At 47.7% G+C, this 21,740-nt stretch overlaps 1 protein-coding gene across 1 annotated transcript in view; it reads right to left on the bottom strand.

The window, feature by feature from the left end:
• The window catches only part of LARS2 (leucyl-tRNA synthetase 2, mitochondrial), a 127,353-nt gene that overhangs the window by 20,951 nt on the left and 84,662 nt on the right, over positions 1-21,740 (bottom strand). Inside the window, 5 exon segments of the mRNA XM_081816539.1 lie at positions 289-389; positions 11,884-12,021; positions 14,628-14,726; positions 18,284-18,567; positions 21,199-21,314. Coding sequence (XP_081672665.1) covers positions 289-389; positions 11,884-12,021; positions 14,628-14,726; positions 18,284-18,567; positions 21,199-21,314 — 738 coding nt within the window.

Below are 21,740 nucleotides of genomic sequence, written 5' to 3'. Positions count from 1 at the left end.
CGGGGCTCTGTTCCTGAGACGCCATGTCAAACATGAGCGAGGACATGAGGTGATGCCCCGGCTGACTTTGGGTTACATACAAACGAAAACCCCGCCAGAAGCAAATGGACGCTGGATGGGGCTGGGGCCGACGGGCGGGCAGCCATCCTGGCTCCAGCCTTCAGAGGACACCAGCCCACAGCAGGCAGAGGCCTGGAGACCCTGGATTTTCCACCCAGCCGAGGCCCCGGGCAAACACTTGCTTTGGCCTGATGTACCTGGATGGGTCCAGATGGGTATTTTTCTTACCTGTGAGATCTACTTCCTCTCTCTGGAGATACTGTCCTGATGGTCGGCGGAATGTCTGCCCCTTGATAAGGCCTTGGGCCAGCAGCTTATGGAAAGGCTCTCTGAGGAAAGATAACAGGAAAAGAAATCAATGGGTGGGGATTTGAAGCATCCAGAAGACAGCAATACAAACCTTCTCAGCTGATGGACAGAGATGGCTGCCCTTCACGAAAGCAGGTGGGCTGGCCAATGCCACTTGGAAACCCAACTGGAACAAAGCGCTCCTTATAAAGCAGCGATAAGAACGTTAATTCATACCAGCAGGTATTAACTGCTTTCCACTTGGCGAAGTGGCAAGAGCGCTAGGCTTCAGATTTGGAAGGCCTGGATTTGAATCTGTCTCCTACTCCGTGAATTCTAGGAGCCAAGGCAAGTCCCTTACCTGTTCTTAGCAGCTGTTGGCTTATCTGTCAAGTAGAGGCAATAAAAATCTGTCCAAGGGCTGTTGGGAAGATTCGAGTAAATGAATGCCTGAAAATACTCGTAAATTTTGAAGAACCATAAATATGTCAGCTACGTGCTGAGTCCAGCATCAGGAAGGGCTCAAGAGGATGCAGAGAGGTTGAAGTTGGGGCTCTGTTCAAGCAGGCTGCTCTTCCCTCAACCTTGCAGATAGTGCCTACTCACATTCTTTAAAAAAATGTGTAAGTTGGGGCGCCTGGATGGCTCAGTCGTTAAGCGTCTGCCTTCGGCTCAGGTCATGATCTCAGGGTCCTGGGATCGAGCCCCACATTGGGCTCCCTGCTCGGCGGGAAGCCTGCTTCTCCCTCCCCCACTCCCCCTGCTTGTGTTCCCTCTCTCGCTGTGCCTCTCTCTGTCAAATAAATAAATAAAATCTTAAAAAAAGAAATGTGTAAGTCACACAAATTAATCGTGCATCTGGCCTTTCCATTCAAATTCATTACCCTCTGTTCAAATTCATTACCCACCCTGAGGAGATAGTTGTTATTAATTGTATGGTGACTACACCTGGAAAAGTCTGGAGACTGTTCTGAATGCCTTTTCCATACATATGTGTATATATATATATATATATAGTTTTGTATAATTTTCTTGGATTTAAATAGCTCATAATGCACACACTACTTCGTGGTATTTCATTTAACCATAGGAAGGATTTTTCCACGACAGTCTCGGCTTTAAACCATTGTCTGACAGTCAAATGCACTTGGATCTTATGAGGCATTTGAATATGGTAGCGCCTTGAAGGGGGAGCCATGGTGTCCGTGGTCCCCCTCTTTAGGAACACCCACACCATGTTGGGTTGGCCTACAGTACGGATGGATTGTAATTTGGTTACAGTGCCTGGTTTTAGTCACTTTGACTGGATGAATAATGAAATATAAACGTTTTCTCTGAAGGGGACAGGTAGAGGTTGACCCCTATGCTGAAAGGACTTTATTTCTGATGCGAAATGGTATATTCCGAAGAATCCACCTGATTCAGTTGTGAAGCACATGAGCAAGCGCTATTCCAGACTCCAGGAATGATTCGTGGAGACGTGTGCTGATCACGAGTGTGTGTTCCGTATGCGTAATGACCGCACGCAGGAACGTGTGGTGGGAGCCACGTCCACGAGCGTCGCCGGCAGCATGAGGCAAACCCCCTGCTGCTTCAAGTTCACTCACGCAATGTGGCTCTTGTCGCCGTCCTCATGGAGGGAGGCGCTGGCTTTGTTTGATAGGACCCTCGTTTCTTTCTTTCTTTTTTTTTTTTTAAAGATTTATTTATTTAATTGAGAGAGCGAGAATGAGAGAGAGCGACCACACGAGAGGGGGGAGGGTCAGAGGGAGAAGCAGACTCCCTGCTGAGCAGGGAGCCCGATGCGGGACTCGATCCCGGGACTCCGGGATCATGACCTGAGCCGAAGGCAGTCGCTTAACCAATTGAGCCACCCAGGCGCCCCAATTCTTTTTTTTTTTATAATTTTTTAAAAAGATTTTATTTATTTATTTGAGAGAGAGAGAATGAGAGAGAGCATGGAGAGGGGAGGGTCAGAGGGAGAAGCAGACTCCCTGCCGAACAGGGAGCCCGATGCGGGACTCGATCCAGGGACTCCAGGATCATGACCTGAGCCGAAGGCAGTCGCTTAGCCAACTGAGCCACCCAGGCGCCCAGGACCCTCGTTTCTTGCGCGAGGCCATCTGATGTAGGTGAACCGTGATGTGTGGCCCTCGTCAAATGGCCGTGTGGACAGATGCAGTTTGGGGAAACTTTCTAGTGGATCCAGGGGGTGGTGTGGAGCAAAGAGAGTGACTGGGAAAGAGATGAGGGTCAGCTACAAAGAAGGGATTCCTAGCCTTCGTATTTTAAAATCCTAACGAGTCCGTGTGTGTATACATGCGTGAGTTTGGTGGTGGTGAGGTATTTCCCAAGGTGGAAAAGACCCAATATATTTAACATTCAAGGAGAAATGTAACACACATTTTTGAGACCTTGTCCACATTATTCAATGTTATTCCTCAACATCATAGGGGCCATCCGCCTGGCTACCATGTTAATCTGGAAGAAATTCCACACGTGCGTGTGCACCGAGGTCACCAATGCCCTGTTCAGGCTCTAAAATCCATCCTAATAATAAACTCTTTTGAGTCATAAAGCTGCCTTCCTCCCACCTCCCCCATGACATTCCACCGCCAAAGCCACGTTTGGCAGACTGACATCCTTTGGTGCCACAGTTCGTGTGCCTGCAAGATTCCTAGAAAATTTGAGTCTTTACATCGAAAATCATGAAAGGTTGTCTGACAGTCAAATGCACTTGGATCTTATGAGGCATTTGAATATGGTAGCGCCTTGAAGGGGGAGCCATGGTGTCCGTGGTCCCCCTCTTTAGGAACACCCACACCATGAGGAATGTGTGTCCTCAGGCCACACGGGCTTTATCCACAGCAGGTTGGGGTTTCGATGCCCAAGGACCTAGGTTTGCATCCTCCTCAGGAAGCTCAGAGAACTGTACCCACACCCACTGAGCGTGTGACTTTCTCCACCATCAGCCCCTGTTGACCTTCCTGCAGTCTCTTGACACTTAAACACACTCGCTCCTCACGGAGGTCACACGCGCACTTGGTTGTTGCCAGCATGTACCATGTTCCCCAGGAAACCTGGACTCCCCCTTCACCACTGAATCAGGCATTCCCTTTTCTGGTGGCCACCTCTGTCCCCGGCACACACCTCCATGCCCTCCCTTGGGTCCTGCAATGTCCGGCACACACCGCCGCCGTGACGCCCTGCACCCATCACCGCAAGGACTAGTCTCTTATTCCTCCCTCTGTCCCCAGCACTTAGCGCTGTGCACGACAGATGGTGGACAGGCTCAAAAACATGTCCAAAACACGGAGGGATGAATGAATGCATAAATATGCATAAACGCATGGACAGCAGGACGGAAGGAGGAGGACGCTAGGTGGTTGCTCTTGCTGGCTCCTGAAGCCATCTTTCCCTTCCAACCAATGTCAGGCGGCACTTGGATTTCAACCCCAATACATATACTACAGTATGTATATGGCAACAGTTTTAAAATAAAATAAGAAAATCATATGGCTACTTTTTATTGGGCAGGTAAAGGAAGAATGCATTCAAAAGCACCAAGCAAATTTGAGCCAGTATTCTACAAGGAAGGGCTGCCCCCCAAACCCAGCTAAGCATCAGTGGGCTTGACAGGCTGATCTGTGTGTGCACAAGTTCATCTTTTAGATTGGAATCTTCCTCAGATAGTTTTATGTGCCGCAGCCTGACAGGGGGAAAAAAAAAGACAAAAAACCAGACTACCACCTTCTCCCTGCTATGCTCGATGCCAGTGGGATGAACTTTTATCGTTGACGAGATTTTTCCTTTCCTCTCTCACTCTAAGTACATGGCTTTGGCCACTCTTAGGAGAAATAAAAAACCGGGATGGAAGGAAGGAGGGAATAATCTGGATCCCAAAGATAAAGATGAGTCATCTGATGAAAATCCGTAGCTTTCAACCCCCAGACAGGACAGGGCGGGGGTGGGAGGGTGGGGAGATCCCTTAGAAACCAGGAATCCTGCTGGGGTCCTGCAGTTCAAGTGGCTCGATGCTGCCACCTTCTGGGAATGGGCCTAACCGCGTCTGCCACTAACCTCAGGCCTGATCGCCTACAATTCTCCCTCTTCTTTTTTTTTTAAGTAAACTGTGAAATGAAGTGCATCACACATATTGAAAAGCCTACGAATCCTAGGGGTAACACTTGATGAATTTTCTTTTTTTTTTTAATAAAGATTTTATTTATTTATTCATAAGAGACAGAGACAGAGAGGCAGAGGGAGAAGCAGGCTTCCTGCGGAGCAGGATGCGGGGCTCGTTCCCAGGACCCCGGGATCATGACCTGAGCCGAAGGCAGACGCTTAACGACTGAGCCACCCAGGCACCCCTTGAATTTTCACAACATAAGCAGCCCTACTGATGACCCGAGTGTGACCAGCCTCCCAAAGGCCCTACCTCCCCACCATGGGCACCGCTAGCCCGGCTGCTGAGGCCATCAATTAGTTCTGCCTGGTTCAAAACCACTTCTAACCCTTTCCCAGCGAGGGATCCCAGGGGCCTGTGCACACTGGAGGCTGCCCCCAGAACTGCTCCTTATTGGTGTGTCCATTGTGGTATCGGTCCCTGCCCTCGACAGATACTCAATTGTAAAACTGTATTGTGTGTTCAGGTGAGTGGCCTCCCTGTCTTCCTGTGAGCCTCTTCTCAGTGCCTAGTTCACAGCAGATGCTCAATATTCGTTCAGTGGTTTGACCTAAATCAACTTTGTATCCACGAGGGAAGAAATAAACCTGCAGCAGCAGAGGTGGAGACAATGTGCAGGGGGACGAGTGATGAAGGAAGAAAGACGGATGAAAGGCAGGCCTGGATGTCATGGCTTCTGGTTGGGGCCGTGACCTTCTTGCACGGAGAGGTGCACTGTGATTTCAGACTCCGTTCACTCAAGCTCGCAGGAAGCTTGCAGGAAGGAGCAAGGGCACGCGCGTGGGAGAAGGCCCCAAGGGGGTTCACACTGGATTTCAGTGTGGGAGGGGCGCGTCCAAGCCCCTGAGTCCCGCTTATCCCCCAGTGGCCCCCCCATCCCCTACTCTTGCAGTGCTCCAGGGAATGATCCATAGGACTCTGGGAATCCAGTTTTCATTCTCAAGGCTGAAGCTGGTCACATGCACCCACAAGTAGTTTAGCTCGGCATGAGGAGTCACACTTGTTAATCCATTCCACACCCATGTGAGCAGCAACTGGGTACTGAGCGCTCTGCCGTTAGAAGACTTACGGTAGAATGGGCGGCCCGAGACATGCTCAGAAATAACCATCCACACCACAGGGAGGAGGCACTAGTGTGGCCTGGAGGTGCAAGGTGCAGGGGAATGAGGGCCAAGGGGACCTGGAACCCAGTCCTGCTGGAGCAGAGATCACACCACTGCCAAGCTCATTACTAAGATTCACAACCAGTGTAACATATTCCCTATTTGTCCATTCATCCACTCGACAAATGGCACCGGGAACCAACTTATACAAGCAACTGAGTGATGCATTCATCATAGGGACCATGTTAGCAGAGGGTTCTAGAAGGAAGTGAAAAAATCTGAAACCACCACCAAACCCCTTTTGCCTGGAAGCATCACAGATGGGGGGCATTACGCCGGGCCTCCCCCTGGAGGGGCCTAGCTGGTTTCCCTGTGCTCTTGGCTCTGGCTCAGCTCTCCTGCTAATACCACCCCAAGGGGCAGGTGTGTCTGCTTTCACCTGGCGGCAGAAGGATGGGAAGCGATGCCCTCTTCAGTACTTCCTTGACAGTTTGCACGCCCTGAGTCGGAAATTACAACCATCCGTACCCGCCAGTCTCTGAAAGCCACCTCTGTCCCACCAAGGACGGAAGAAAAGAAGAGAGGGAGGGAGGGAGGGCAGGAGGAACGGCAGGGTGAGCAGGGTCAGTAACTATTAGGATAAAGAAGGAATTTCAGAACATAGAATGAAAGGCTATTTTAAGCGCCCTGGTGAAACATCACTGCATACAAGTAATGTGGCTAAAAGAAGCTCAGATTCATCAGAGCGATAAAACTGGTCACTGCAGATGACTTTTTACCTACTCCTGAGCTCCTAGATAGCCCGCTGCCCATGGTCCTGGCCTGGGCAGGAGGCTCCCATGTAGGTCTGGAAAGAAGAGTACAGATAGCCCTGGATTTCTGAAAACAGTCTCTAACGTGGACTTTTCAAGACTAAGTTTGTGAACTTCCTCTTCTGCCTCGCCCTGTGCCCAGGGGGTGGGGGGCACATCAGGCTCACATCATCAGCCAGTTTCTAAGTATTAAGCCATGGCTCATTCGTAAAATACCACCGTTTCTATTTCTTAGCAGCCAGCCAGCAGCATGGGAGGAGCCCCGATTAATACGGTGAGAACCAAGTAAAGCGTCTCTTCTCTTCCTGCCCCCGCCCCCCTCCCCTTAAAGCTCTGATGTGATTAGAGAAACAGGACAGGAGCCCGTGGAGCCCTCCACGGTCAGCAGGGCACCACTGCTCTTGTCGACAGTGAACCACGGGGAGAATGTCAGCTCAGGGAACGCAGTGTCTGTATGAAGAGCAACAACATAAAGCTGACAAGATGCTCATGTTCACTGCTGTCTCTTGCAAAGGGAGAGAAAAGGCTTCCTGATCCGCAGTTCCGTGGAGATGAATCCATCCCTCACTGCAGAGCATCCCCTGCAGCTACCAGCCCAGGGCTGGCGACCTAGGGCTGACGTCCAGCCATAAGCCGCTGCCTTCCCCTCGCCCAGAATCAAACTGGGAGGCTCCGTGTATTTCCCTGCTTCCGAACACACTCTGTAGAGGACTGGGTTTTTTCTATTATAAAGTTGCAAAATCATTGTAAAAAAATCTGGGAATATCAGGAGTGCATGAGAAGAATAATAAAATCACTGATAAGTTTATCATCCAGAGCAAACTAGTGTGAACATGTTGGCGTAATTTTTTCTAGCCTTTTCTCTTGCTTTGTGTTACGTATGTATATGGACAAGTACATTTAAAGGCAGACGTATAACCCAACTGCATCTATGATTTTATATCTTGCTTTTTTTTTCAATTCCAAGCACTTCAGATGCATTTCCTCATGTTATTAAACAGTCCATATAATGCAATTTTAAAGAGTCGTGTAAGAGTCCTTCATATAGATGGGCTAGATTTTATTTGCTCTTTCTCAGACTTTCGGGGCATTTAGGTTGTATCCAAACTTTTAGCTACTTGAACAGTTTGGTGCGTTAAGTTTGATTCTGATTATTTCCTTAGGCTTGGATTTCTAGAAGCACAATTAGCGTGTCCGAAAGTGTGAATATTTTTAAGGCTCTCACTCTGTATCGTCAAACTGCTTTTCCTAACGGTTGTTCCTGCAATGTATGAGATGCTGTTCATCCTCGCCTCTTTGCTATATGGAAAATGGCCCCTCACTGCTGTTTAGTTTGTATTTCTTTGACTACCAGTGAGGGCAACATTGTAGAGCACGCTTCTTGGTCATTTGTATTATCTTCTTTTGCAAATTTACTGCTGACATTAATTCTGGCTTGATCATTAACCTGGTATTTCCGACACACAACAGCACCACACTGTCCCGTGTGGGGGCACATGCACCCCCAAGACCAGCTTCTTGTAGCCGGTCAAGAGACCTACGAAAAGCTCAAAGTTCAGACCCAAGTGTGCAAGTGTGAAAGAGGGCCAGGACTCATTTAGAAAACAGGGAAGAGTATAAGATCCGCATAAACCTCTGCGGTTTATACTTGATGAAATTTACCAGAATTAGAGGGAATCCAGTGCTTGGAGGCGACTGAATTGCTGACCCATGAGGCCCCTGAGAGCCAAAAGGGTTACCTGTCCAGATGTGAAGTAGTGACCCACATGAGCATGGGACAGAGGCCTCGGGCTCCCCGGCTGGAGCTACTATTTTTTATTTTTTAAAAGATTTTATTTATTTATTGGAGAGAGAGTGAGCACACATGCGCACATGAGCAGGGGGAGTGGGAGAGGGAGAAGCAGGCTCCCCGCCGAGCAGGGAGCCCAATGTGGGGCTCGATTCCAGGACTCTGGGATCATGACCTGAGCCGAAGGCAGACGCTTAACGACTGAGCCACCCAGGCGCCCCTCAAATATAGTTTAAAACCACTGTACAGGAGTCCTAAAAGTAGCCAGGGCTTGTCTTCTATTTTAAAATAGCTAGCCAATGAATCATGTATTGTTTTGTTCATTGCTCCTACAAATAACTGTGTAGAAGCTGGAGAAAGGTACCCTGGAGCCAGAAATCATTTATGGTCTTTGCTTCTAGACCTAGAAGGAAACATTTCTCATGTTGTCTTTTCTCTCTACTCCACGGAAAACACTTCCTTTGAAAAACATACACTTTTTTTTTTTTTTAAAGTGGGCTCCACGCCCAATGTGGGGCTTGAACTCATGACCCTGAGATCAAAAGTCATACACTCCACCCGACTGAGCCAGCCAGGTGCCCCGAAAGCCATAAACTTTTATATGTTTATATCAAGGAGTTAAACTCAATTTATTTAAACAAATATTCACTGAGAATGTTTGTCCACGATACTGTCACAGTAATAGGACACAATTCCCATCCTCAGGGGTAATTTTTATCTGGTGAGGTAAGGAAGTTTCCACAGAGAAGACATGAAAGGCAGAATGGTAAATTCTTTAACCCAAGGCACAAACATTTCGACTGAAGATTAATGCTGTTAATGTGTTCATTGTTCTTCTGATGCAGATCAGTTTATTTTTACATACGAAGGGCTCTGGGACTAATGAGAAGAAAATTATTTTAAGCATTTAATTTGTAAACTAAATGCATTCTCTGTACAGTAGACCTTTAATGCATGTGTGTATGCACAGAGAGAGGGAGCAGGTCTGAGCGTGGGATGAAGGGAAGGGGCACCTGGGTGGCTCAGTTGGTTAAGCATCTGCCTTTGGCTCAGGTCATGATCTCAGAGTCCTGGGATCAACCCCGGTATTGGCCTCCCTGCTCAGAGGGGAGCCTGCTTCTCCCTCTGCCTGCCGCTCCCCCTGCTTGTGCTCATGCTCTCTGACAAATAAATAAATAACACCTTAAAAAAAAAAAAAAAGACAGTAAGATTCTATTCCATGCCCTCCCCCCCAAAAAAGAGATTTAAGTACTCAAAATCTCTTGCTCTCTTTCTCAAACAAATAAAATCCAAGATTTTATTTATTTCTTTATTTGAGAGCGAGAGAGAGCAAGAGAGAGAGAAAGCATGAGAGAGAGGAGGGTCAGAGGGAGAAGCAGACGCCCCAAGGAGCTGACGCAGGACTTGGTCCAGGGACCCTGGGATCATGACCTGAGCCGAAGGCAGATGCCTACTGACTGAGCCATCCAGGCGCCCCTAAATGAATAAAATCTTTAAAAAAAGAAATATTTGTGGAATGTGATAGGGTGAAACAAATTCATATGGAAGGACAAAGGTCCAGTCATAGCCAAGATACTCCTAAAGAAAAAGAACAAAGAGGAAGGACTACCCTTACCGGACAGTAAGACTTGTAAAACTAAAAATAGAGCCAGTTAAATAATTATCACAGCAAAAAGCAAACAGACCAACGGACTGAATAAAGATCCTACAAAAAGGCCCTGCATATATACGAAAACCTGACTGTGATGGAGAGAGCACTAAAGATCAATGAGGAAACGCAGGGACTGGCCCATTAATGGTACTGAGACACTAAAAGCGATAGCCCTAAAGGAAAAGATTATTAAAATTTACTGTGGTAAGAGTTTCTGTTCATCAAAAGACACCATAAAAATAAGAGAAACCAAGAACTGGGGAAAATATTTGCAATACATATAGCTGGAAAAGAATTAGCATCCAGAATATTTTAAAAACTCCTACAATCAAGGGGCGCCCGGGTGGCTCAGTTGGTGAAGGATTCGACTCTCGATCTCAGCTCAGGTCTTGATCTTAGGGTTGTGAGTTCAAGCCCCACGCTGGGCTCCATGTTGAGTGTGGAGCCTACTTAAAAAATTCATACAATCAATACAAGGCAACCCAGAAAAAAAGGGTGAAGGACACAAATAGGGATTTAATGGAAGAGAAAACACAGAGGTCCCTAAACATGTTAAAAACATGCTAAACATCATTAAGTGAGCAGTGTCTTTCAATTCAAACATAACCCACAAACTGATCCATTACATAAGCAACGTTGACATGATGAAGACGTGTGGGGATGGGAACCCTCATCTCTGTTGGTATGAGCGTAGGTTTTTTTGTTTTGTTTTGCTTTGTTTTTTTTTAAGTGGGCTCCATGCCCAAAGTGAAGCCCAACACGAGGCTTGAACTCACGACCCTGAGATCAAGACCTGAGCTGAGATTGAGAGTTGGAGGCTTCACTGGCTGAGCCACCCAGCCACCCTGACAAGTGTAGGGTTTACAGAAGTGATCTGAAAACAAGCTGGGTGTTCCTTAGCAAAGTTGAACATGTGCACATCTTACAGTTCAGCAGTCCCACTCTTAGGTACATGCCCTAGACAAGGGCAGACACGTTTTGGAAACACGGACAAGAACGCTCATACAGTTTGGTTCGTCACTGCACAAAACACTCCAACAACCATTAATGGTGCTGTAGACACAGAAACCGAGTTCCACACTAGACATTCCACTCCACACGATGGAATGCCTTACAGCAGTGAAACAGGAACAGAACATAACTCTACGCACCAATATGGATGAATCCCCAAAAATGCTAAGCGAGGAAAGCAAGAGAGAGTATGTGAAATATGATTCCACTTACGTAAAGTTCAAACACAAGAAAACCAAACAATACATACTGTTGAAAAATACAAAGAGTTGATAAATTTATACAGAAAATTAATAGTTCAGGATTTCAGGATAGGGGTTGGCCAGGAGAGGGGTGCCAGGTAGGGAGATGGTGTGACTGGATAGGGGACCCTGGCTATTCTAAGGGGGTACAGGGATGTTCACTTCATTCTTTAAATTCTGTAAGACATGAAATATACTATATATATATAGAAAAAAGCACGCATAGACACCTTTCTGACCATAACGGGGAATAGGTTATAGGCCAACAGGAAGAACCTTTATCAGTGGATTTACAATGTGATTCCCCAGCTTTAATTCATTACCTATTTTTATCAGAGTGATCTATCAAGGCAGGATTCAGTCAAGCTTAGCAAAAGAGCTTGCATAGCCCGGCCAGATGATAAACACGACCTCAAACGAGAAGCTGTAAAAAGCCCTACAAGGTCATGAACGGCTTCTCTCTGCCTCAGATGTCAAAATCTCAATTAATTAACTCAGCTAAACAGACAAGAGCTGAAGGCAAGATTCTAGGCGAGCCTGCGATTATCACACGCTGGAACTATGATTAAGTAACAGAAACGCACTTCAAATGGCTAAGGTTGACAGTGACCGCTAAAGGATACTTGAAAAACAGAAGTCTTCCACTACACGTGTATACCTTGCTCTGGGAAGAACGGACACCTGCTTGAAGTTGTCATTCACAGAACTGAATTCTTTTGCCGAGCGGTATTAAGTGCTCACCTGTGTTTGACCATGTTTTGATCATGGCAGAAATGACTAAAGAATCTCGCATAGAACAAATGCATGACGGCGTGTTCCTTCCCTCCGATGTACAAATCCACAGGCATCCAGTAATCTGCCAACGCTGCATTAAAAGGGCTGCAAGAGAGAGAAATGGTCATTTTTTACAAACCTGCTTTGCTACAAGAACACAAATTAGACAGACCTATTATAATTCGCATATACCCCGAGACAAATGAAGTCAGAGAAAAACAGTGATTTTTCTTTTTAAAATATAATAAGAGAAAAGCTGATATAATAAAGCAGAAAAAAGTCAGGTCGGTGTGAAATTATGAAATGTATAAAAACTGTTTCAGAAGCCATTACTGACATTTTAAAAAATGCGATTTTCATTAAAATAAGGACAAAAGCAAAACACAGCAGCATAAAAAGGGTATTTCTGTGAAACAGGTTATTTCTGTAAGATGCGTATTTGAACATCTGGATTTCTATTTTAATTTTTATTGCGATTAGGCAAATTGGGATTTGTGAGCTCTTACCAATAGGGGGCAATATGGCGTTTACAAAGGAGATTAACATGCAGCCACTAAATGTTCATTTTAAAACACAAATTCCACCTTATTTTTAAAAGCAGCCTTAAAATACAGACAGTCAGCAAGAGCCTGTATATGGTCTCCTGCGTGCAAGGAGCATATTTAGGGTAACAAACATAAAATCACCCAAAATCTCCCTCTCCCCTAACAGATACTGTCAGTGACAGAAATTCTACAAGAAAGGCTTCCTCGGACTCCCTGGTCCTAATGGGTGCTGGGGAGTAAAGCAAACACCACTTCCCTCTATTCTCTGGCTGGGACTCTTGAGAGGAGAGTCTGTGAGTGTGCAGAGGTGTGTGTATATGTGTGTGTGTGCACGCACGCATTGTGGGGAGGGGAGCAGAGTGGGCTGAGCACCTTCAATCTCAGGAGAATATGCTTCCTAGAGATCTTCCGATAAAGCGAATCTCTGCCTGTGGAGGATTTGTACTCCATGGTCTCAAATATTTGTAAATTCTCTTCCCTACACCACAAGGCACTTTTTTTTTTCCAGCATGGACTTGGCTCAGCAGGTAGGCCTGGCCAACGGCCCCGCATTTGCATCTTAATGCAGCTTGCTTCTCTCCAGTCACTAGGCCAGAATTCTGGTAAAATTAAAACAATTTTTTTTTCCCCTTTGTGAACAATGGGTCCTCCCCATCTAGGGAGGACAAAAGCTGGTGCTGAAACTCACAGCTGCATTTTATGAGGCAAAAGATGTGCTAAATGGTATTCCCAGATCAGAGGCTGGGAAGGCCTCAGATGTAACTCTCCGGGTCCAGGGTCCATCACTGATGTAGAGCCTCCATCATCTGTAAGAAGATTTTCCTCTGAAGCATTCTGACAGGTAGGGCGTGATTGCCTTGGCATTCTAAGCAACTGCTAAAGAACAGAAGGTACCAGCAGCCCCTTCTAGAAGGAGGAGTCAGAGGAGGGGCCCCGCTTCCCTGCCACAGTAGTCCCCGTGCATCCTGTCTTTCTGGCCACCATTTACTCAGGGTCCCCTCACTCCTGGATGGCCTGGACTCGAATGACAGAAATCACAGTACTGCAGGGTGGGACTCTGGCTGGGGGTGGGGGGAGGGAGGGCAGGAGCGCCAAATCCCACTGGAAATGCATTAGTTTACAACCACTGAAGAAAAAAGGGGGGACGTTTTTATATGTGGACTTCGCGGTTTGAGGGCAATGGTTTTCCTTTGGACAAGAGCAACCTGGCAAAGTCTTTGAACGACGTGGTTGCGGTTTTCCTGAGCTCTGTGATTGCTTTCTTTTGCTCATTCTCTTTACCCCCTCTCCCTACGGCCCTCTTTCTCTTATCCACGTATTTACCTTTGTCTAAGAAACCTGCCCACGGCTGAAAACTCAGACTGTACTGAGAGCTTTGTCGTTTCAACACTGGTCCCCAGCCCCTGCCTTCATGAGCACCACGCCCGCCTCCCACGCCCCGCCCCCTTAGCCACTTGGAATTCTGTAGCTGTTTCTTCTGGCAATTATACTCTTTATTGATTTATCAATTTTAGAAATTACTGTGTGTATGTGACAAAAGGCGATGCTTCCTAGCTCCCTCACGCTCCCTACCTCCTTCCCTCCCATCATTTTTGTCTGTTAAGTAAACAGCATTACATCTTTATAACCCCATAAATGCAGTTCACCACAGGGCCATGAAGGGTGTTACAACAGCATTTTCTTCCTTCTTCGGTTTTTTATTTTTCTTGTACGTGGGATTCGCTTGGCTGTGAAGCATCTAATTTAATAATCTGACACACTCCCTTAGGAGGGCCTGTTTCAGGGGGCACGGCTGACCAGCAGCTTCCAGAGCCTGTTCTCCCAGAGGAAGGGGACCAGCACCACGGCACCTCTGCCAGACTTGGGACTCTCTGCTGGACAAGCTTTGCTCGGGGCTTCCATCGGCCTGGCTGAGACTTTCTCAGAGCTGCACTGTAGTCTGAGACTCTTCCGACCCAACCCTCCTTCCTTCCCCTACTTGCTTCTCAGGTGTGGGGACTGCATAGTGGTCTGAGGGATCTCCCCACCAACTCCTGCTCCCTCCCCAGCCCCCATCCTTTCGGGCGCTGCCCCCAGTAAATCTCTCCCATATAGAGTTCTGTCTTGGTGTCTGCTCCTTGGAGGACCCAAACCCACACACGCTCAAAGGATGCAGCAAGGCCTTACGTCTGAGTATTCCACGGGTCAGTATATCTAAAGTAGTACCAAGCAGAATCGACAAAGGTATCCATCGTGTCCGTCTCTCTCTTGGCAGCTCCCTTGCACCTGAGAAATAAAGGAAGTTCATCAACTGGTTTCTTTTTAAGTTTTAATGCAGTGTTCCACTGGCTTTTGAGAAAGCGCTGACAATTTAGCATCCATTCAGACTGTCACAAGAACAATGTCTCATCATGGATCGGCAATTCAGAGAACGCTCTCCTTTTGTATTGTTTAGTACAGGACGTTTTAAGGAAATTTACGAAGAAAAATTTAAATCTTCAACAATTAAAAGCCTTATTCTCCACGTGTCTAAATTTTACCTGGTAGAAAATCTAACAACCTATGTGGATAAGCCAGGAGTGCCCTCTTTTCCACGTTAACTTCTATTTTAGGCATGTCAAGATTGCCTTCAGCCAATGCCTACCGCGTGATACCTATGAAGCAAATCAATTTACGAAGAGAAGCTGAAAACCAAACAGAGACGTTGTACTAAAGAAAGAACTTGGGGGGCGCCTGGGTGGCTCAGTCGTTGGGCGTCTGCCTTCAGCTTGGGTCATGATCCCAGGGTCCTGGGATCGAGCCCCGCGTCGGGCTCCCTGCTCGGCAGGGAGTCTGCTTCTCCCCCTCCCACTCCCCCTGCTTGTGTTCCCTCTCTCGCTGTGTGTCTCTCTGCCATATAAATAAATAAAATCTGTAAAGAAAAAAAAAAGAATGAACCTGGGTTTTCTCTATCTCTGCGAGGGCTGGGGGTGCAGAAATCGAAACCCACTAGGGTAACCTTGGGAAGAGAGGTCACCTTGGGGGCCCAAGGGCAGTGGTGTACTAGAGCCAACTCATACCGGCTTGTGAGAATCAACGGTTCGCACCTCTTCCCAACTCAGTGACAAGTGATGTCAAGTTCATAGCCTGAAACTAGCTTCTGGTGGAAGTATGTATACTACAGAAATTGGCAAACACAAATCAGGAGCTCCCTTCCAATGTGCCCACTGCCGAAGGACAGGACACAGAAGGGTGAAGATGTCCCTACTGTTCCAGGAAGCAAACGAAGCGAGATCCCTGGTGTGTGAAGGGCTGAAAAGAACAAGCGATCCTCAACCTCGGGATGGGGATGCCTGGGGAGGACGAAGGTCCCATAAGGGCCCAACTGATGAACCGATTCTGAAGCAGAACCAGTGTGATGGGCCCACGGGACGGGACAAACCGGGTACAAAAAAACCCAGAACTTCTAGGAACCCAAGAGAGGGTGCCCTTAGTCAAGCCTAGTCTAGAAGGGGCCCAGCCCCCCTGAAGACTCCTCACGGCCTGGATCAGCAGTGGATGCATCGAGCCAGCTACTATGAGCTACCAATAGGTGACAGGGGCCTTTGTGGCAGTGAGAACAAGCTGGAGAACACGTTTCTGGCTCCAGGTTTTCCCTCTTGAGGCTTGGAAGAGGGACCAACTGCCCTTCTAAATGCTGCCCTGCGGGCAGTCTCAGTCCTTGGGGCTTCTTGGAGATTTTGAGGAGGGACACAAGGAGCCCCAAGAGGAACTGATGAACCTTCTGCTGATTTTGCATACCAGGGCAAGAGTCTGCTTTTAATTTAAAAACGAAAGAAGGCCTGCATTTATATCTTCCATCTGTGAAGCAGTTCATACTGGCTTTACAAATTGTACCGAAGGAAACAGCTAGCCCCCCATCTCCCACTTATTAAACAGAAATGGCTGAACAGAGACACAGGAGCCCCAGATCCTTGGAGCCTTGGGACTCACAGGGGCCTCCCTTTGGGAACAGTGGTGGTCCCCGGGGGGCAGGTGTTGATGGGAAAGAGCCCGAGGGAATCCTCTTTCCTACCACCCAGGACTGCTATCAGACACTGATCTCCACAGTGCATCTCTAAATTAAAGCCAGATCTTTTTACGTGGAGAGCAATCAACCAGAACACAGACACTATTTGGGCAAATATTTACAAGATAAAGGTTACTTCTTCTCCTCACCACTGGGACAGGTGTACAAATCAGGAAGAAAATGCAGGGCTCAACCGATCAAAGGAGTAACGTCTGCCTGCAACTTGCCATGCTGATTTTCTTTGTAATGGTCACGTGGGACTTGAGGACAACCAACACATCTTACTGCTGCCACTAAAAGCTGGTTTACATGGCATAGCTACTTGGTAAGTGGGAGGGATAGATGATGATGACAGTGTCAACAGTATGATCGTCATCAGCTTCAACGGTACTAAGGGTAACAGTGGATGCAGGCACTGAGCCAAATGCTTCCCCGGCATTCTCTCCTTTAATCCCCAGGAATCCTGGGGATTACGAGGTAGAGACTATTCACGTCCCCATTTTGCAGATAAGTAACTAAAATTCAGAGAGGTTAAGAAATCCGCCCAAGGTCTTGGAGCTCGAGAGTAAGGAATCCATATCTGTTGGACTCTGCGGCCCTGCTTGGCCATGCTGGTTCCATGACTGTCGGTCCTGGATTGCTCATTAGAATCATCCAGGGAGCCTTGACCAATACCACGGCCTGGGCTCTGCCCTCCAGGAATCCGTAGCCAGGGTCGGAAGCCTAATTCCCACCAGACGGGCCCTGGGCTGCAGTAGCTGGTGTGAAGGCCACCAGGGCTTTTGGCAGGGAAACCCTTTTGTTGCATCTCATTAATAAAGAAGGTGTGCTATTTTCTCCTGGAGCCCACGATTCTACCCTGAAAAGGCCCAGAGCTCCCTCTGTTTCTGCCCACAAGCCCCATCTCAAATCTTAAAACCACCCGGGTGAGCACCTGGGAGGATGGTGGTAACACTTCCATTTACTGGATGTTTGTTTGTTAGGCATCACTGTGCAGAATTGCGGGTGTTAATTCTAGTCTTCTGAGCAGCCCTTCGAGGAGGTTATTTTAGTTTCCGATAAGAAAATCGAAGCTCAGAGAAGTCACGTGACTTTCCCAAGGTCACACGGCTAGTTAAAGGGGGGGCCAAGACTTGAGTCCATTATTATCTGACTTCCCAGCCTGGGCCTTTCAACTGCACTAGGGTTACCTGACTACCAACCTCATAACTCAGCTCTGGACCAGATTATTTTAACATCCTCATCCTGATCTATAAGGCAGAGAAAAAATGGCTTCTCCACAGAAGGAAGTAGGAAGATGCTGGAGCTGGGCTGGGTTATTTGCTTAATTAGCTGGTATGGTATCCCAAAAATCATTCGAGGTACGCCAGTGAGCTAACAGTAAAACACAATCCTACCTCCAAAACGAGATGTTCCGTGTCTTAAAGAATGAAACCCCAGCGCACAGCCCCCCTCGGAGCTACCACTCTACTGCGTGTAAGAAAATCTCCGCTGTTATCAGTGACAAGGTGGGAAAACAAAGGCAGAGAGGAGAAAACATTTTTCTCCCATCTCCAAGAAGCACTCTGGAATATGAAATGGAAGAAAGTGGTCTTTTACAAAGCCATGATGAAAACGTGCAGCTTTCCATCGGTTGGCAGGTATTTCTGGTAAAGATGTGAGTGGACAGAAAGACCCAGAGTATTCTTTCCAGGCTGGTGGGAGCACTGGAAAAAGGGAGCAGAGAGCCTGAAACTGCAGCCGGGCTGCCAGGGCCACAGACCACGCCAAGGCCCGGGGGCGGGTAGTTCCTTACCTAGGGCAAGTGCAGTTCACCCACTCCGAAGCCGTGGCCAGTGGGGAGCCTCCTTTGCCGGTGAAAGATGGGATGTGGGGCAAGGTCACGGGCAAATCCTGCAGAGGCACGGCCACCGGGCCGCAGGCCGGGCAGTGGACCATGGGGATGGGCGTGCCCCAGTACCGCTGTCGTGAGATCAGCCAGTCCTTCAGTTTGTGGCTTGTCACGTCTCCACCTACCCTCTTCTTCCGGGCTTGCTGAGTCAAGGCTAGAAATGCATCCTGCCGGCTCATGCCTGTGAACTGTGAGGGAAAGGAGAGAGATCCTATGCTTCCTTCCACAAGGACAAGCTGTCACCCGCCACGCCCCCCCTCCAAATTGCTGTTTTTGTGTGTTGTCTGTGCAGAGCCTTGTTGTGACTTTACGAGCCCCAGGTGCCTTCACCTCTGTGGCCCTTTCCTCCCTAGGACAGTTTTTTTTTTTTTAAATAAAGATCTTTATTTATATATTTGAGAGAGAGAAAGCGAGCACAAGCAGGGGGAGCGGCAAGCAGAGGGAGAAGCAGGCTCCCTGAGGAGCAGGGTGCTCAATGTGGGATTGATCCCAGGACCCGGAGATCATGACCTGAGCCGAAGGCAGACACTTAACGACTGAGCCACAAGGCGCCCCATCCTTAGGAAGTATTAAAATTACGTTTTGTGACTGTATTGAAAGAAGATGAACATTATTTTGACCCGAAAAATTCCATTTTTTCCCTCTGATTTTAAAAGAAATTAACATCTTTTAGGGGACCCCTAAAAGTACCGTGACCCCAAAGCACTGTGTCCACCGTGTCTCACGGGCAAACCGGTCCTCGTTCTGTGGCTCTCCTTATCACCTGAGCCCCGAGATAGTACAGGGATCATCAACTCTCAGCACTGAGCTGCCAGCAAAGAACTGCATGATATGTATTTCTAATGACGAGTCCCCTGTTGGGGGAAAAAATAATCCAGGAAGGAAAATTCAATATCCTACAGCGGAAGTAATTTGGCAAGCAGGGGAACAAATTGGGGCCATAGCTGGATGGACCTGAACCACTCCTTTTATATTTAAATGCGCCCATTTTATAGAGAGCAGAGCAAGACAATGAAAGTAGAAAAGAGAAATTTCTCTCTTCACCTGATGCTTTTCAGGGAACCAAGCTAATGATGAGAATTGAGCCAGCACGGAATGCCAACAGGGGATCGTGGGTACCCTGGAATTGGTTCACTGTCGATGGACTTCATCCCTACTAAGTGCCAGGCTTCGGCCAGACGTTGGGGGCACAAAGATAAAGATGCTCTGCCCCCTGCCCGCAAGGAGCTTACAATCCTGAGGCATAAAGATGTAAGTATAGCGATGTTTACCAAAAGCAGCCCCCTCCTTGGGGTCTGCAGTGTCTTCTGAGGCACACACACAGCTTGCTACCAAGGATGCACGCACCCTCTGGGAGGCATCTTCGATGCTCCACACTCCCACCTTCATATAATTACGGGACACAATGATCGCAAGCTCTCTTGAAAGGCTACCTCCTCCACGTTATCACTGTCTCTACATTCCTGAAGCTCACAGATGACGGGAGCCTTTTACCACCTGTTCTCCTTCCATCCACTGAAAGAATTCATTATCCTAGACATTCAGTCGAGAGCCAGGGGAGGATTCAACAGACCGCCTGAAGTGATCTGAGGAAGCCAGGGAGCATAATTAACGTCAGTCCTATAGTAAGGAGTGGGCAGCTCTCTGGGCACATCAGAAGCCGAATTTTGGCCACGAGTGTCCCCTTTCTTGCTCTTCAGAGAGATATTGAGGGCTCCCGTACGAGCACCTTGGTGTGGCTCTGTTACACCTCCAGGGAGTCTGCTCCAATGTAGTCTAAAAGGTTTAAGATTCAACAACTTAGAGCATCTTACTACCATTTAGGTTGTGAAGGCACAAATGTGAGGTCAGAAAACACTGTCACTCAGGTAAGGAAAAAACCTGGCCATACTCTCATTCTTTTTATATATTTATCTATATACATATCTATAAAATATCCTCTAGCCACATAATCCCAAACCTGAAAATCCTGGATCTTCAGGTCTAATTGACTCAAGATCACCCAGGCTGGGGCCAGTAATGCCAGTGTTCCAGGTCCAGGGACCGGACTTTGAGTAGCAAGGCTCTGGGCTGGTGATTCTCAAAATGTGGATCCTGGATCAGTAGCAGCACCTGAAAACTTGTTAGAAATATATGTTCCTGGGTTCTACCTGGGGCTGCTGAATCAGAATCTCCAGGTCGAGGGCGAGGCACTCTGTGTGTGTGTGTATCAACAAGGCACCAGCCGATTCTGGGGTGTGCTTAGGTTTGAGAAGCACTGTCTCTGCTGTTTCCCACTCGCCCCTCACCCTACCCCTTCCATCACACTTCCTGGCCTGGGTCAAGAGCAAGGCTGAGGTCAAGTCCTGCCAGATCTACCACCTGGCAAGAGAGAACCTGGCCCAAATAAATAAGCGTGATTCAACTTTGGCGTTCATTTCTATACATGAGTTCAAATTTGGGAGGAAACAAGTCAGTCATCTGGGGAGAATAGAAATGTCTAGGAAGAACAGCCAATTTTGGTCACCCTCCCAAGGAATCTGTTTTCCTGGAAGAGAGATTTTATTTTTTTTCCCCAAGCAGAAGATTCCCAAAATATAGTGACTATGATAACCATACTATTCTAGGATTGGGCTTGACTTAGAGTTGATAAATTTCTAGATCTTGAAAAAGAATATTGTTTTGTTTTCACAGATTATAAAACGAGGCTGCAAGACCTTGAGGTGTGGGGATGAGTGAAATGGCAGGTTGGAATCTGCACCTGAAGGAAAAGGTCTCATCAAACCCAGGTCAAGGTCACGACTGGAGAAGCTGTTAGGCCTGTGCCACGGGGAACCAACCTCGGCAGAGCTGCTCATTCTCTCTGTGCCATCCGGCAAAGTTTCAATGACTTCGGAGTAGGGGAGGCCCAGGGTCTGGGCTAAGGTGCTGTCCTCTGGACTGGTGCTCGGAATTCCTATTCAGAGGGGAAGAAACACAGAACACCTTCTTTGCAAATACCCAAGTCACAAAATAACGGACAGCACTGACACTCGGCTTTAGCCTCCTCAGGGAGACTCTCTTTTAGCTACAGAGGTTCTAAAAATGCAGTGTATTCCTTGGGAAAATGGAGGACAGTCTTGGAGAAACACCCTCCCCCCCCACCCTCATACAACCAGCTTACTATGTCGGCATGATTTCCTTTCAGTCTTTATCCTGTGCTTCATTTCTTTTTTTAAATAGTTGTGATTCTAAAAGATAAGATTTGGGGGGCTTTTGTCACTGAAATCGTGAATCGCAAGCATCTGGACAAGCCTCTTGTCTGAATTCCCTCAGGGACCAAGGACAGCGGCATTCTCTTGAGAAGCACGGCTGCCGGCTCCAGCATTTGCTGGCGCCCTAG

This window comes from Leptonychotes weddellii, chromosome 1 (assembly GCF_054177405.1).
Source record: "Leptonychotes weddellii isolate Sample4059 chromosome 1, ASM5417740v2, whole genome shotgun sequence".
Taxonomy (NCBI): domain Eukaryota; kingdom Metazoa; phylum Chordata; class Mammalia; order Carnivora; family Phocidae; genus Leptonychotes; species Leptonychotes weddellii.
The sequence above is the reverse complement of the archived record's forward strand: the minus strand, read 5'-3'. Positions and strand labels throughout refer to the sequence as shown.